Genomic DNA, 16855 nt, shown 5'->3' with positions numbered 1-16855 from the left:
AAGAATGCTAAGTATTTTAAAACTCTGCATGGCCCACAGCCTTAATCATTATAAATTCTGCTTTAAGGAAAGGTAAATAAGAAAATATTAAGAAAGTGTATTTAATATTCAAACATTACTGTAATTGATTTTTAATTTGTCATTCTGAAAGACTACATTAAATGCTGCTTAAAGAGTAACATAATTCCTGTTTGAGGACTTAAAGGAAAAATATTTCACATGATACCATTGTCAATCAACTTACTTTTAAGATCTGTATGTCTAATTTTTAAATATATATAATATATGCAGCATGTAATGGATTACTTATTAAGTCAAGCACTTAATAACAATTATACTATGTTAAAGGAAACCTCTGGTTTCCAAATGATTGATATAATTGGTAGAAACAGAAATGAGTACTTTTAAATGATTTCTATATATATATAAAATATAAAAATATCTAATCATTAAGGATGTGATTTAATAATAGTGATAATGTTCATTTGTTGTAAACAAATTATATGCAACTGAAGTTTATATTCTGGGTTTCCTATTCTTGACTCACACACTCATTGTAGGCATTCAATAAATGTTTGATGAGTAACTATATCTCTGAAGTTTTGAAATAGAATCATATCCATGTTCCTAATTTTGTATTCTCCTGACTGTAAACTAAGGAAGTAAATGTAGGTTGATATCTCTACATGTAAGGGTCATATCTCTCCTGGTCTCATAGTGACTCAAATCAGCAGCAACTTCTAACTACAAAGGCAGCATTTTCTCCTATGTATAAACAAAGGAATTCCTATAGTTCTACCTATTGGGAGTCCTATTATCAAAGAGTATAACAAGGTAAGAGCACTTGGGATGACTTGGTAGGTAATGAAATAAAACAAGATCTTGTTGTTTTTAAAAGATATCTTCTAGGTTGCAAATGCAATTCCAGGCCCCAGATACACACTGATAAATAAAATACAGTCCCTACTTGCAAGACAAGTAGGTTAATACATACTACTTTAAGTGACTTTTTTGTGTGCATAGAAGAACTGGAGTGTAGAGCAGAGGTGCAAGGAGTGAGAATATCCACCAGAAAAGAGTGGGAAGCATAACAGGCAGATTTACTGAAATACACTGCTAAGGGGAGCAGTGGGCAAGACAGGAGAGGTCTGCTGCGCCATATGTGGGTTAGCTCCCTGGCCAGCAATCAAACTCAGGCCATTGTAGTGATAGCACTGAGACTTAACCACTAGGCCACTGGAGAGGCCCTGTAATGTTTCATTTGAAGACTTCTTTGATTTAGCACAGTTCCCAAGGGAGAATTAAATTTTCCATAAACTTTAAGTCATCTTCATTCTTTGAGTAGTCAAACTTTCTTCATTTTCAAGAGATATCTACATTTTTTTCACAGATTCACGGTGAAACTGTGTTGATGACCTTCTTTTAATTAACTATTCTCTTTTAGTAGGCACATAAAACAATTATATTATAGAGCAATTTCTGCTTATCATTAGCGATAATGATCATAGTGTCTTTTGCCTTCCATGGCAGTTTTGCTTCAAAGGGAATTGCACATAAAGATCAAAGACAGATGAGAAATTGATATAAAACCAAAAAATTCTACTGTAGTATCAACTTTTAAAAAAATTATTATTATTAGATTTTCCCCTGCCCTGTGGCAGATTCCCCAGAGAGGCTTATTGAGTTAACACTGAGCCATCATTGCCAAGTTTCACACCTAAATAAATAAACAAAACAAAACCAAGCTGACTATTGTGTCTCAAGAAAACAACCCATCGCTTGCTGCACATGAAAAGGAACAGAAAGCATGTGGAAAGCTGGGCCTTAAAGGGCACTGCTAACATGACATCAGAGAAATGTCAAAAACACTGAAGCAAACACTGGATAGTTCCTGTCTCTATTTTTTGTTGCTGAGTTTCATTTTTTTCTTCATACCTTAAAAATCCTAAATGTGGTGACATTTCATTTATTCCCAAGTAGCTGACAAGGAAACAAGTATGAATTATGATAGCAATAGCAAGTATTTCTTGAACTAGCTGCAACAGGAATATAAAGCAGGAAGTAAATGGTTTACCTGGGGAGGGAAGATGGGAAAGAATTCATGATGTGACTTGGGACTGAAACGAGTCATAAATGGTAAGTGGGTATTTACCAAAGAGATTGATGGAGAAGTGTATTCCTGGCAAAAAGGAACAACATGAGTGGAGGCCAGGGGTCATCAACCTCATAGGTGTCCTGTGCAGTGAATATAGTTCAATATGGCTGACACCTAAGTTTAGAGACGGAAGGCATGGTGAACAGTAAGACTTGACAGCTAACCAGGGAAATGACTGTGGAATCTAAGAATAACTTTCTAAGAAGTAAATTCTTTGACACATAGGCAAGGGGAAATTGATAAAGAATGACAATGACTCTCTCTGAATGGCAAGTAAGATTATACATTAGGATATTTCCTTCAATGGGACACAAATTAGATTGTGAACATTTGCTAATTTAGCTGAGAGCCTTAGGAGGTATGGATCTCAAGAATCCTCAGTTAAGAAGTAGCCAGGAAAGCTGCCTCCTTTCTTAAACCACCAGAATATAAGCATGTGCAAAAGGAGGGGAGCAGAAAGGTACACTCAACCACACACACAGAGGAATTCAACTATACCCTGCGAGACAATGCTCCAGTAGTTCCCTGCATCTTTCCTCTCACCTGATTCTGAAAATATTACACGCACCTCATCTAGGGGCAAAGAGGTTAGGCAAGCAAAGTAAACAGCAAGTAGATCAGTCTCTACAGAGCCATTTTGTTTGAGCAGGGGAGGAAGTATCTTGATTGCAGTGGACTTCAAGCAAGTGGCATGAGAAGTGGGGAAATACTGCAGACAATTCTTTTGAAGAACTCGTCTATGAAGGGAGAACAGGGATGCAGTGGTAGAAATGCAAAAAACGATGACAGAGTTATAATTGTGTTGATGACACATGGGAAGGGATAAGTGGATTAAAAGGGGTGACTTATATATGTAGCTGGAAAAAGACTCATGTCCTAGTTGGTTCCCTACTATTACAAAGCAAATGACTCGGTAGAGAAAGCGCTTCACTTGGCATTAGAAAAACCAGGGCCTGACCACTACGTCCATTCTAACTATACTTCGTCAGGTCACTGTACCTCTTTAGTCTTCAGTGTCCATTTCTGGGAGACAGGACCACTAAGATCAATAACATGGTGTGTTGTGTGGGCTGAGCAAGAATATTCATGGGAGAGCACCTGGTGCAGTGGGGCAGGGTATGTGTAGTTAATGGTAATCGTTATCCTATCAAATGTCTCTGATTGGGACCAACAATGAATCACTGCTGCTTTAACAATTTGTTCATATAATTTTTATCTCTTTAGGAATTTGGTGACAGACTCTGTTAGTCTGTTCCTCCCTTGTTTGGGAGAGGCCAAACACCCAGTGTGGAAATGAGAGAGGCGGACTAACGGGCTACGTTGGCTCCATCCATTCATATCTTCGGGAGGTATGGAAACAGGATTCATGAAGATGTTGACAAGACTCCAAGTTCTTACTTTAGCTTTGTTTTCAAAGGGATTTTTAGTTTGTTTAGGGGACCATAACTTTTTGAGGAGGGAGATTAAAATAGAAGGTGACCTTGTTTTGGGGGGCCTATTTCCTATTAATGAAAAAGGCACTGGAGCTGAAGAATGTGGGCGAATAAATGAAGATCGAGGAATCCAGCGCCTGGAAGCGATGTTGTTTGCTATTGATGAAATCAACAAAGACAATTATTTGCTACCAGGAGTGAAACTGGGTGTTCACATTTTGGATACATGCTCCAGGGATACTTATGCATTAGAGCAATCACTGGAATTTGTCAGGGCATCTTTGACAAAAGTGGATGAAGCTGAGTATATGTGTCCTGATGGATCCTACGCCATTCAAGAGAATATTCCACTGCTCATTGCAGGGGTCATTGGTGGTTCTTACAGCAGTGTTTCCATACAGGTAAGATCACCCAGCGCTATTGCTAAAAACCTGTGTCTCTTTGGTTTTATGTCTTGGGAGATCAAAAGGAAACAATCTTAATAACTTCATCTATGGATGATATTAGCAGTGTAATTGTTCATACACATGGGCATTTGATCATATAGGTTTGTAGAAAGAACATTTCTCTGTCTCTGGTGATAAAAATTGTTCAGGATTATATCAGGTAGCCACTGTAACATAACAAACTATTCTAAAATTCAGTGATTTAAAATCCTAATTATTTATTATCATGATTTACAAATCTAAAGATCAGCTGGAGTGAGCTGATCAAAGATGGGTTCACTGGTGGTGGCTATGCCCCCGATTTTCTTTTTTTTTTTTTTTTTTTTTTTTTTAATTAATTTATTAATAAATACAAGCACTGGGTACAGTCAGAAGCACGGGAGGGTGAGAGAATTCACCAGGAGGCTGTTTTTTTTTTTTTTTTTTTTTTTTTTTTTTTTTTTTTCTGTATATTCATTTATTTATTTGTAACATTTTGGGCAAATCCTAACTTCTTCCGTATAGCATCTTGCATCTTTCCAAAGATAATGGCAACCCTGTCTGCCATCCTCGAATCTTTTCCAAAAGCGTGTTACTCGTCCATCAAGAGATGGAGCCTAATTTCCCTCTCCTAGAATGTGAACCGTCTTTTTTTTTTTTTTTTTTTTTTTTTTTAAATTTTATTGTTATATTCCCCATACAATTGCAGCCCCCCCATTCTGACCCCAATGCCTCCCCTCCCGCCCCCGCCCCCCTAAAAGTGTCTCTGGTTCATAGTTTTTTGTTGATTTTGATTTTCACTTTCTTATAGTTATTCATTTTCCTGGTCCCTTATTTAAGTTTTCTAGATTCCTGCTATGAGTGAGACCATCCGGTATTTTTCTTTTTCTTTTTGGCTTATTTCGCTGAGCATGATCCCTTCCAGCGCCATCCATGTTGCTGCAAATTGCATGTGTTTATCTTTTTTGAATGCTGAGTAATATTCCATGGTATATATGTACCACATCTTCTTGATCCAGTCATCTATTTTTGGGCATTTGGGTTGTTTCCAAAGCTTAGCTATTGTAAACAGTGCTGCTATAAACATAGGGGTGCAGGTGCTCTTTGGAATTGATGTTTCTGTGTCCTTTGGGTAAATACCTAGGAGTGGAATTGCTGGATCATATGGAAGCTCTATGTTTAGTAGGTCCAGAAATCTCCACACAGCTCTCCACAGTGGTTGGACCAGTTTGCACTCCCACCAACAGTGCAGAAGAGTTCCTTTTTCTCCACACCCTCGCCAGCATTTGTTGTTGCTAGTTTTTTTAATATGTGCCATTCTCACTGGTGTAAGATGGTATCTCATGGTAGTTTTGATTTGCATTTCCCTGATGGCAAGTGATGTTGAACATTTTTTCATATGCCTGTTGGCCATTTGCATTTCCTCTTCAGAGAAGTTTCTTTTTAGCTCTTCTGCCCATTTTTTGACTGGATTATTTTCTTTGTTGTTGCTGAGTCTCATCAGCTCTTTGCAGATTTTTGTGATCAGTCCTTTATCATTAGTGTTGGGTGCAAAAATGTTCTCCCAGTTGGTGGGGTTTCTCTTTGTTTTTGTTATTGTCTCTTTTGCTGTGCAGAAGCTCTTTAATTTGATGTAGTCCCAGCTGTTTATCTTTGCCTTCACTATCACTGCTTTGGGTGATGTGTCTGTAAAGATGTCTTTGATGTGCAGATCACGTAGTGTTTCGCCTATATTTCCTTCTATATATTTTATGGTTTCAGGTCTTATGTCTAGTTCTTTAATCCATTTTGAGTTGATTTTTGTGTATGGTGTGAGGTAGTGGTCAAGCTTCATTCTTTTGCATGTAGCGACCCAGTTTTCCCAGCACCATTTATTGAACAAACTTTCTTTGCTCCAATGCATAGTCTTTGCTCCTTTGTCAAAGATTAGTTGACCATAAATCTGTGGATTTATTTCTGGATTTTCTATTCTATTCCATTGGTCTGTATGTCTGTTCTTGTTCCAATACCAAGCAGTTTTGATGATTATGGCTTTGTAGTATAGCTTGAAGTCTGGGAGTGTAATGCCTCCATTCCCTTCTTTTTTTTTCAGGAGAGCTTTGGCTATTCGGGGTTTTTTGTGATTCCATAAGAATTTCATCAATAATTGTTCTATTTCTTTGAAGAATGACATTGAAATTTTGATTGGAATAGCATTGAATCTGTATATTGCTTTTGGAAGGATGGCCATTTTAATAATGTTTATTCTTCCAATCCACGAGCAGGGGATGTCTCTCCATTTCTTTGTGTCTTCTTCTATTTCTTTTAACAGTGTTTTATAGTTTTCTTTGTATAGGTCCTTTATCTCTTTTGTTAGATTTATTCCCAAATATTTGATTTTTTTTGTTTCAATAACAAAAGGGATGGTTTTTTTGATTTCTTCTTCTTCAGATTTATTGTTTGTGTATAGGAAGGCTACTGACTTTTGCGTGTTGATTTTGTATCCTGCCACTTTACTGAACTGATTGATGAGTTGAATTAGCTTTTCTGTGGAGTTTTTGGGGTTCTCTATGTATAATATCATATCGTCTGCAAATAGTGATAGTTTGACTTCTTCTTTTCCTATTTGGATTCCTTGGATGTCTTTCTCTTGTCTTATTGCCCTGGCTAGGACTTCCAGTATTATATTGAAAAGCAGTGGTGAGAGTGGACATCCTTGTCTTGTTCCAGATCTTAATGGAATTGCTTTCAGCTTTTCACCATTGAGAATGATGCTGGCTGTTGGCTTGTCATAGATGGCCTTTATGATGTTGAGGTATGTTCCTTGTATCCCAAGAATTTCAAGGGATTTTATCATGAATGGGTGTTGCACTTTGTCGAAAGCTTTCTCAGCATCTATTGATATTATCATATGGTTTTTATATTTCTTTTTGTTGATGTGTTGAATAACGTTGATTGATTTTCGGATGTTAAACCATCCTTGTGCCCCTGGAATGAATCCTACTTGGTCGTGGTGAATTATCTTATGGATACATTGTTGGATTCTGATGGCTAAAATTTTATTGAGGATTTTTGCATCAGTGTTCATTAGGGAGATTGGCCTGTAGTTTTCCTTTTTAGTGTTGTCCTTGTTCGGTTTTGGTATTAGTGTAATGTTGGCTTCATAGAACGTGTTTGGTATTGTCCCTTCCTTCTCAATTTTTTGGAAGAGTTTGTGAAGGATAGGCACTAATTCGTCTCTGAATGTTTGGTAGAATTCATTTGTAAATCCATCAGGTCCTGGGCTTTTGTTTTTGGGGAGGTTTTTGATTACCATTTCAATTTCGCTAATTGTAATTGGTCTGTTTAGGTGTTCTATTTCTTCTTTATCTAGCTTTGGGTGATTGTAGAGTTGTAGGAATTTGTCCATCTCCTCTACATTATTAAACTTATTTCCATATAACTGTTCATAGTAGTTACTGATTATTCTTTTGATTTCTGCTGTGTCCGTTGTGATTTCTCCTCTTTCATTGATGATCCTGTTTATTTGTGCTTTCTCCCTTTTTTCCTTTGTGAGCCTGGCTAGGAGTTTGTCTATTTTATTGATTTTTTCAAAGAACCAGCTCTTGGTTTCATTGATCTTTTGGATTGTTTTTTTAGTTTCAATTTCATTTATTTCTGCTTTGGTTTTTATTATTTCTTTTCTTCTACTGGTTTTGGGGTTTTTTTGTTGCTCTTTTTCTAGATCTTTGAGCTTCGAGATTAGGTTGTTTCTTTGAGTTCTTTCTTGTTTCTTGATGTGAGCTTCTATTGCTATATATTTTCCTCTTATTACTGCTTTTGCTGCATCCCATACATTTAGGATATTGGTGTCTTCCTTGTCGTTCAATTCAAAAAATTTTTTAATTTCTTCTTTGATCTCCTCATTAGTCCAGTGGTCTTCCAGTAGTGTGGTTTTTAATCTCCATGAGGTAGGAAAGTTCCTTGCCTTCTTTTTATGGTTTAGTTCTAGTTTGATGCCTTCATGGTCAGAAAAGATGGTTGGTATGATTTCAATCTTGGTGTATCTGTTGATGTTTGTCTTGTGCCCCAGTATGTGATCGATCCTGGAGAATGATCCGTGTGCGCTTGAGAAAAATGTGTACTCCGTTTTTCTGGGGTTTAGTGTTCTATAGATGTCTGTTAAGCCCAATTGCTCTAGGTCCTTATTTAGAGCTTTGGTTTCTTTACTTATTTTTTGTCTTGTTGATCTATCCATTGTTGATAGTGGTGTGTTGAAGTCTCCCACTACGTATGTGTTTTCTCTGATGTCTGTTTTCAGAGAAGACAACAGTTGTCTGATATATTTTGGTGCTCCTTCGTTTGGTGAGTATATGTTAATGAGTGTTATTTCTTCTTGAAGTATTGTCCCCTTGATCATAATGTAGTGACCATTGGGGTCTCTTTTTATCTTTTTGAGTTTGAAATCTGTTTTATCTGATATAAGTATAGCTGTTCCTGCTTTCTTTTTTGGCCCATTTGCTTGTAGGATTGTTGTCCATCCTTTGACTTTGAGCCTATTTTTATCTTTTGTAGCTAAATGTGTTTCCTGGAGACAGCAAAAGGTTGGGTTTTGTTTCTTAATCCAGGCTGCAACTCTGTGTCTTTTTATTGAAGAGTTTAGTCCATTTACATTTAGAGTTAATATTGATATGTTAACATCTGTAGTTGCCATTGTGTTTGTCTTTCCTTTGATTTTATTTATTTATTCTTTTAATAACTTTTTTTTTTGGCCTTCTTTCATTGTTATTCGTCCCTCTGAGGTTCTGGCTTTAGGACTCCTTGTAGTATTTTTTGGAGTGGGGGTTTAGTTGCAATGAAATTCCGGAGTTTCTGTTTGTCTGGGAAGGTCCATATTCTTTCTTCAAAGAGGAAGGAGAGCTTTGCGGGATAGAGTATTCTTGGTTGGCATCTGTTTTCTTGGAGTCTGTTGACTATGTCCCTCCACTCTCTCCTTGCCCGTAGTGTTTCTTCGGAGAAGTCTGATGTCAGCCTGATTGGCTTTCCTTTGAATGTTATCTGTTTCTTCCCTCTTGCCAGCTTCATTATTTTTTCCTTGTCCTGGATTCTTGGGAGCTTTACTATTATGTGTCTTGCTGTATTTTTTCTTTCGTCGTGGAAGTTTGGTGTTCTTCTTGCTTCTTGTATATCAATTTTCAGCTCCTTCTTCACATTTGGGAAGTTCTCTTCAATTATCTCTTTGAATATTTTCTCTGTTCCTACTTCTCTCTCCTCTCCTTCTGGTATTCCTATAACTCTTATATTTCCTTTCCTCATGGAGTCAGATAGTTCCCGAAGTCTTTCTTCATTCTTTTTCCTTCGTACTTCTCTTTCCTTTTCTGTTTTGGTTCTTTTTATTTCTGTGTCTTCAAGAGCACTTATTCGTTCTTCCATTTCATCAATTCTGCTTTCATTGCTTTTCCCAGAATTCTTTAGTTCTTCCACTAATTCTTTGATCTCCTGCATTTCTTTTACTTCCCTCTTTAGGGACTCAATTTCATTCTTCTGATCGTTGATTATTTTTCCCTTATCATTGTTTTCCTTTATGACTTCTGTCAGTTTTTTAATCACGGCAATTTTAAATTCTCTTTCTGGAAGGCTCAGAAGTTCTTCCAAGTTACTGTCGTTGCCATCTGGGGGCTGGTTTTCTTTTTGTGGTGTGCTTTTTCTCTGGAGAGTTGCTAGGTTGCGTGTGGTTCTTCTCCTCCCTACTGTCTGTTTTCTAATTTGCCGTATGCGTTGGGACACTGTGTTGTTGGGACTGGCCGGCATCTTGGGTGGGCTTCTCTTCTCCCCTCTGGTTCCTCCTGGAGTCATCTGTCAGTTTCAAGCAGTCTTTATTGGAGAAAGGTCCCTGTCCTAAAATGTCAATGTGGGGACACACTCCCCTGTGCGCCTGGTCTGCCCCGGTGGTGGGTTCCTGCTCCCCCTCTGGGCTTGGACTGCAGGCCAGAGGGGGTCTGGCGTGGGCGAACTTCCCCCGCTCACCTCTGGCTCCTGAGGAAGCCTTCTGCAGGTAGTCTTTACTGAAGAAATGTCCCTGTTCTAAAATGGTGATGTGGGACACACTCCCTGCGTGTCCGGTGTCAGGCACACTCTTCTGCGTGCCTGGTCTGCCCTGGCTGTGGGTGCTCGCTCTCCCTGTGGGCTCAGACTACTTGTTCGGAAGGGGCCCGGTGTGGGCTAACTCCCCAGCTGGCCACTAGCTCCTTCAGGAGCCTGTGCTGTCTACAAGTCGCTAGGTGGCGCCAAAGATCTCTCCTAGAGCCCTTCTTGGGGAGCTGATTTTCCACGCCGTGGGACAGGGAGCAGAGCGGGGATGGTAGGGTACACCTCAACGGCTTTGGGGTGCTGTGTCTGCCTTGTGCCCCACCGTCGTGGGAACCCACGCCCCTAATTTCGTGCCCCGGGTCTCAGTTCCAAAGCCCTCAGTTCCAGGACGCGGGCTGTAGCCCAGTTCAGTGGCGCGGGAAGGGCGCCTTTTGCACTGCTCCCGTGCCTGGGCGCCTGGTTCCTGCTCACTCAGGGAGGGACCTTCACCTCAGTGAGGACCTCCGCGCCTCCCCGCAAGCCTAGGTCGTCTCCCAAGCCTAGGTCGCAGGCGCGGGGACCTGGGCAGCCGCGATCCTGGTCTGCACTTGCTTTTCAAGCGCGCCGAGCGCGCCGCTATCCGCGCCAGCTTACCGGCAGCCCGGGCTGTGTGCGCGTCTCCCGGGGTCTTTGTTCTTCTCTAATGGCGCCAGGAGCCGTTCGCTCACCGCCGCGGCGAATCCTGCAGGGTTCTCCACAGCTCCCGTTCACGGGGTGTGATGGCTGAAATAGTTCCTTTCCACTCACAGTCCCGCTTACTGCGTCCGTTTTTCTTGTTGGCCGTTTTGGTTTGTTGTTTCCTCCTCTCTGCCCCCGATTGTCTTTTATCCACCATGTGGAATCCGTGACCTTGCCCATGTTTGTTCTTCTCAGAGTGAGAGCAGAGATGCAAGAGAACGCAAACTAGTTGCACAAGCCCCACCCAACTTCTGCTCCATCACATCTGCTAACATTCCCTTATCAGAGTAACTCACAGGGCCATAGAGAAATATGTCCCACCCACAAGACAACTGCTGCAAACATACCACAAAAGAATGTGGATCCAAGGAAAATAATGATTTAAAGCCATCCATAAAATCAGCCACAAGAAGGTACAGTATCTCTGATCTCTTTGTTTCACAGCACTTTTTACTAAAGCTTCATTTTGTTTAGAGATAAATTATAAAAAATTTCTCCTGGTATAAACCTGAAAATATGAAGGGAAGTCAAATAATTATGACCCCCTCCACGCCTGCAAGTAAAAGAATACTATATATATAACATGCAACTTAAACAAAATAAAAAGCTCATAATTGGCACTCAACTTTTTGTTAAGAGAAAAAATGATTATATTGTTTAAACTCTCATAATGCCACTTGCAACAAGATAGGATTTTAGAGACAGAGATAGGAAACAGCTACAAAAAAGTCTAACTCAACCTTCTAATTTCCCAAGCCCCAGAAAGACTGTTTACATGAAAACTTCCATTGGTAGGTTGCACAAGATCTAGAACTGATGTATGTCTTTTATATGTCTGTGCACTTTCAACCATCCCATATGATTTCTATGTATTAGAAGATGAGTATATTTTCTAATGGTTTAATGTCACAATAACAAAAGTTCATAATTCTAAGAGTCACATACTTTGCCTCATATCAAATTACTACAATGATACTGCTAAGCACTGAAGGAAGCCGTATTGCACTGTGTAGAGTTATATGACACAAACCACTTAAATTGACTCTATTTGCATTGGAATAACCTTATTTCTATAACCCAGATTCATGGCACTTAAAATTCTACATACAATTCTGTGCCGCTCTAAATGAGCTATTTCAAATTTCTTTCTTTCTTCAGAACATGCACTCATATTATGAGTAATTAGGGTAATTGGTTTTTCATAAACACCCTTTGACTCCTTTAGAGGGATAGAAAATATTGCACATCTCAAAGCATATCATGTTAATTTTGCAACTATTTCTGTACTTGAATCAGGGAAATGGAATTTGCTATTTGGGAAGAGAGAAGTAAAAATATATATGTCATTCTTCAATATAATTTCACCAGATGAGTGCCAGTCACTTTATAAATATCTACAGTATATCTATTAGTAAGGGATTATACACACAGACACACACACAGACACACACACTCTGTGTGTGTCTGTGTGTGTCTGTGTATATATACACACACACATACATACATACATACAGGTCTTTCTGACCTTAGTTTCTCAATGAAGTAAAAAAACACTCATACCAGGTATATATTCCAAAATAATTAACAAACTATGCCACGAAAACAGCTATTGTTAATACAGTTACACTTTTACTACATATGTACTCCTCAAAAGAGATGAGATTTTGTATTTGGCGGGGGAAGGGATATGGTCTATTAAAACCCTGTACTTACTCACAAGTGAGGAAGACTTCCTAATCAGGAAAGGGCCTGGCTTGTTACTTCATTTATTTGATCCATATCACCACAAAATCACAAATGCTAATATGGCTTGTGTCAGCATAGTATAAATAAACCAAAACTATTATGCTATTCTGAAAAGGGAATAGATTTTGTCATCAAAATAACTTGGGCTTAAATGCCAACTCCAGCATTTACTAGCCTACCTACAAAATAAGGGTAACAGCATCTAACTCAAAAAATTGCTGAGAGGATAAAATTAAAGAAACTGTGGGAAGTGTACCACTCAAAAAACTACCATATTCAGTATGTTAACTATTATGTCCCTAAAATTATAGGGAAAGTCACATCTAAAACCAGTACGTCTAAAACCAACTCTGTGGCCCTCCCAGTTGCCATGCAGTTCTACAGTTCCCCATGCAATTCATCAGAAGCCAATCTATATAAATCTCCTTCTGTGTGATCTGGACAAGGATGGGGGTTAGCGAGACCGTTGACATAATATACAATGCAGCACTGGCCTCAGGAAACTTAAAATCCAGCTATGAGTACAATATTACTATGAAATCAAAGTAAACACAATTCAGAATATGCTCATGTGACTCAAGCTAAGGCATGACTTTTAGAAAGGTCTGATATGACTGACAGAATGAAGCTGCATTGGAGAAAAGCTAAGTGGGCCACAGTGTGGATGACATGCTGGATCTGAGGTGACTGATCAGACTGTTGTGGCAAATGTTCACGTGCAAGGGGACAAAAGCCTTGAGAGGAATGAGGGGGTGAGCTAGACAAGGGAAAGGGCTTCTCTCCCTCCTCCAAAGCCCTGAGGTGTCCTGACTGCTCTGGCTCTGACTAGACCTGGTCCAAGCCATGGTAAACTGGGTGGGGGAGCAATTTGTCTATACAGTGACCTCCGGACAGCCTTCCTGGGAACCCTTATCCACAGGGCCTTGTTTTCAGCTAGGTATCATAAATGAAAAGAGAACTTAGGAGCTCTTATAGAGCTAATAATTTGTCTTCCTTTTGAATCATTTCTACCTTTTTAAGAAGATTCTAAAAAGAATAAACAACAGTAGTCTGAGCAGTACATTCCCAATAGTGAATTTAAGGCATTCTTATACACTAGTGAGGGATATATCTTGGGAGAAAGGATTTTTCTGGGTACTTCTGACACTCACCTTCTGCTGCTCTTAGACTGAATCAGATCATATACCCTGATACATGATTATACAACAGGAAAATGGTAACTGTTGTGACATGTGCAGCTGGTAGCCATAGAGATGCTTCCTGTCAGTCAATACCATCACCCTTTTGTAACCAACTTCAATTTCTTGAATATCTACTAGAAAGTGTCTTTTTTGGAATTGAGCAGGGAAATACCAGAAACTGAAGCTGCAGAAGAAATGTTCTGGTACAAATTCACCACCACACAATTTTAAAACTTCCTATTATTTAATTGTAGTCCCAAACCAGAGCACAATTTTCTGTCACAAAATTGCCTATTGAGAGAGAGAATTTTAGAAAATATCTGTGTGTGCATCTTCCCTTCTGTGGCTAGGTCAGTTTAAATATTACTATCTCCCCCTTCTGGGCCTGGATTGCTTTATTGGCAGAATTGCTTCAGGAAGTGATTTCCCTCAGCTTCCTTTTTCATTATCTTCCCACTCAAGAAGACTGAATTCTCCTCCAAGGAGGCAGAGGAGAGACCCCTGCTGTGTTAGTTCATACAATAGACAGTGTTTGCAGATAGTGAAAACTGCATGAAGGGAAGAATTCTTAATGATTTGCTGAGTTAAGCTGTATTACCATTGATGAAGACCTGGATAATTATTTCCCAATGCTCTTATTAAGTAAGACAAACCACTCTGTGGTGGTCCCTTTTGCAAAGCAGCAGTATTGATTTCTTAATTTGGTAATCAATGAAAGCTCAAAATACTTCTTTATCAGCAAATGTTACATGCAGTCTACTTACCCCTACTGGTGAATAAGTTTTTCTTCAAAGCATTATTATGAATATATTCTGCTCTTCTCTATAAACCTGAAATCCACCCACTTCAGGGAAAATAATATTTATTCAAGTAGAGAATCAGGTCACTTACCTTGATCTAGGCAACTGTCTACCTGGTAGTTATTTTGAAGCAGTATTTGTGTCTGAGCTTCTTTTCCAAGTAGTCCGACTTTAGACCTCCTAAGTTGTCCAGTCAAAAATGCCCCTTGATGTTCCAAAAATGTCCCCTCAATCTTTTTAGAGGTTGTATCATTTCTTCAGTCTTTCTTGCCTACCTGGAATACCTATTAGTTGGAACATGAATGTTTCCTGAGTGTTCTCCCTGCCCCTGAGTGTTAAAGTGACCTCAGAATAAGTGAGGATTTAGTTAAGATGACACCCAAAAGCTGAATTGGTAAAAAGGGCAGAAGAGCTAAACAGGTACTTATCCTAAGAAGACACACAGATGACCAACAGGTACATAAAAATTGCTAATTACCACTTATTGTCTGGAAAATGCAAATCAAAACCATGAAAAGATACCTCACACCTATGAGAACCATCCCTATCAACAAGACCAGAGAACAAATGAGTATTGGTGAGGGTGTGGAGAACAAGGAACATTCGAATACTGTTGGTGGGAATGAGACTAGTCCAGCCCCCATGGAAAACAAAGTATTAAAAATGGATTTACCATACGACCCAGCTATTCCACTCCTACATATCTACCTGAAGAGTACTATAAGCATTTGAGTTTAAGAGTCACATCATTTTGTCTTTGTATGAGGGCTCCTAGAAAAACATACAGAGTACATGTTTTTTGATTGAATTGAAAGAATTAACAGGATGATAATCAGCTACATGTCCAGAAAGCTGAAAATCTCTAAATGAATCATGGATTGGCGATCACAACCAAAGCCTACCTATTCCAGATCAGTTTCAAGTTCATAAATGAAAAGTTAGTATTTTCCAACAATGAAAAACTGAGATTGGCAGAAGACAAGGGATGTAGCAAGGTAAGCATGTAGATAAAAGTGTCCCCATTCCCCCATCCTCCACTGCCTATATATGTGCTATAAAAGAGGCTTTGATTAGAAAGCAGATCTAGGGTAGAGCTCCCTTTGTGCTCTTCCTGACTATTCCAGAGAAGACTACCCAAGAGTCAACACTGCTGGGCACCCAGAGTCATTCTGGATTTAGTTGGAGCCCCAGGCTTATTTACCCTGGCCCCATGCAGTCTCTCCACATAAAGAACAGGCAGAGTGCTGTGACTTTCTGCCAAATACTGTGCTTCTGGCTAACATAAAAAAGGAAGGAAGCATTACCCTTCCTTAAGAAATGAGTGAGCATTAGAAATCTATTTTTTAATCTATTTTTAGTGTCTCTGTTACTACAAAGGTATAAATGATAGTTGCATTTAGTGAATATAACATTGAGAATACAACATTTGCATGGATACATTACAATGATATGTTTTTAATTCTTGCAAAATTTCAGTGCAGCAATTAAAACTCGATGCACTGACAAGAATTATTTAACTCTTCATTGTCTCTCTGCTCATATATAAGATAGAGCTATTAATAGTACCTCTCTCACTGGATTACTGATAATTCAATGGGAAAACACATGAAAGGCAGTAAAAATAGTACCTCAAACATAATAAGTATTCAACATTTTAAATTTTAGTAGATAGGTTAGTGATTGGATTTTTGTGGGGGGGGGGGTTGCCTTTTTTAATTAAAATTTTAACATCTCCAGTCCAAGAGAAACAGTTGTAAGAGGAATTGAGATTCATACAGAACAAGTACCAAGTTCAAGTTTCTATTATTACAAGTACTGGAATTAACATTAGAAACCAGTGAGCTTGCCTCCCACATTGCTATCCTGATCACCCTTCACATAATCTAAGCACCAGAAAAACTTGACTCAAAACTTATCTCAAATAGAATCTTTTCAATTATTTCCTCCCCAGACATTCTTATTCTAAAGCAATCTCAAAAAACTGATTGTTTTTGAGACCTCCCTCCACTGCTCTTGCTTCCCCTCCTCCAAAAAAGGGCAATTCTGTCCCAGGTCTTTTTCACAGGTGGAAGTCAACAGCAATAGCAACTTAAAAAATGCTTTTGTTAACAATTTTTTCATTGTAGAAATTTCTCACCAGAGGTAATTATCTAGGATGCACTACTTTTTTTCTTTGCTCTGCAGTTAATTTATTTCTTAATTAATTCTCCTTCTGTCAAATGTTTATTTGGAGAATACGATGTGAAAAGACAAGGTCTTACCATCAGGACCACTGTCTTCAGGGCAGTAGAATGGCCTCTGGCTGAGAACCAGCTTACACTGCAGGTCATGTGTCTCTGGCAGAGGTCAT

The 16855-nt window shown here is 38.9% G+C and overlaps 1 protein-coding gene and 1 long non-coding RNA gene across 2 annotated transcripts in view; one reads left to right on the top strand and one right to left on the bottom strand.

Annotated features, from left to right (window-relative positions):
- The window catches only part of GRM3 (glutamate metabotropic receptor 3), a 204769-nt gene that overhangs the window by 109126 nt on the left and 78788 nt on the right, over window positions 1-16855 (top strand). Inside the window, exon 2 of the mRNA XM_037510752.2 lies at window positions 3380-3989. Coding sequence (XP_037366649.1) covers window positions 3507-3989 — 483 coding nt within the window. The 5' untranslated portion in view covers window positions 3380-3506. The remainder of the gene's footprint in view (window positions 1-3379; window positions 3990-16855) is intronic.
- LOC129145334 (uncharacterized) overlaps window positions 1-16855 on the bottom strand; it is a 443968-nt gene that overhangs the window by 349628 nt on the left and 77485 nt on the right. The gene's annotated exons all lie outside the window — the stretch shown is intronic.

The sequence above is a fragment of the Talpa occidentalis genome, unplaced genomic scaffold (genome assembly GCF_014898055.3).
Source record: "Talpa occidentalis isolate TD23 unplaced genomic scaffold, MPIMG_talOcc4v2.1, whole genome shotgun sequence".
Classification (NCBI taxonomy): domain Eukaryota; kingdom Metazoa; phylum Chordata; class Mammalia; order Eulipotyphla; family Talpidae; genus Talpa; species Talpa occidentalis.
Note: the sequence above shows the minus strand (reverse complement) of the source record. Positions and strands in the feature narration are given on the sequence as shown.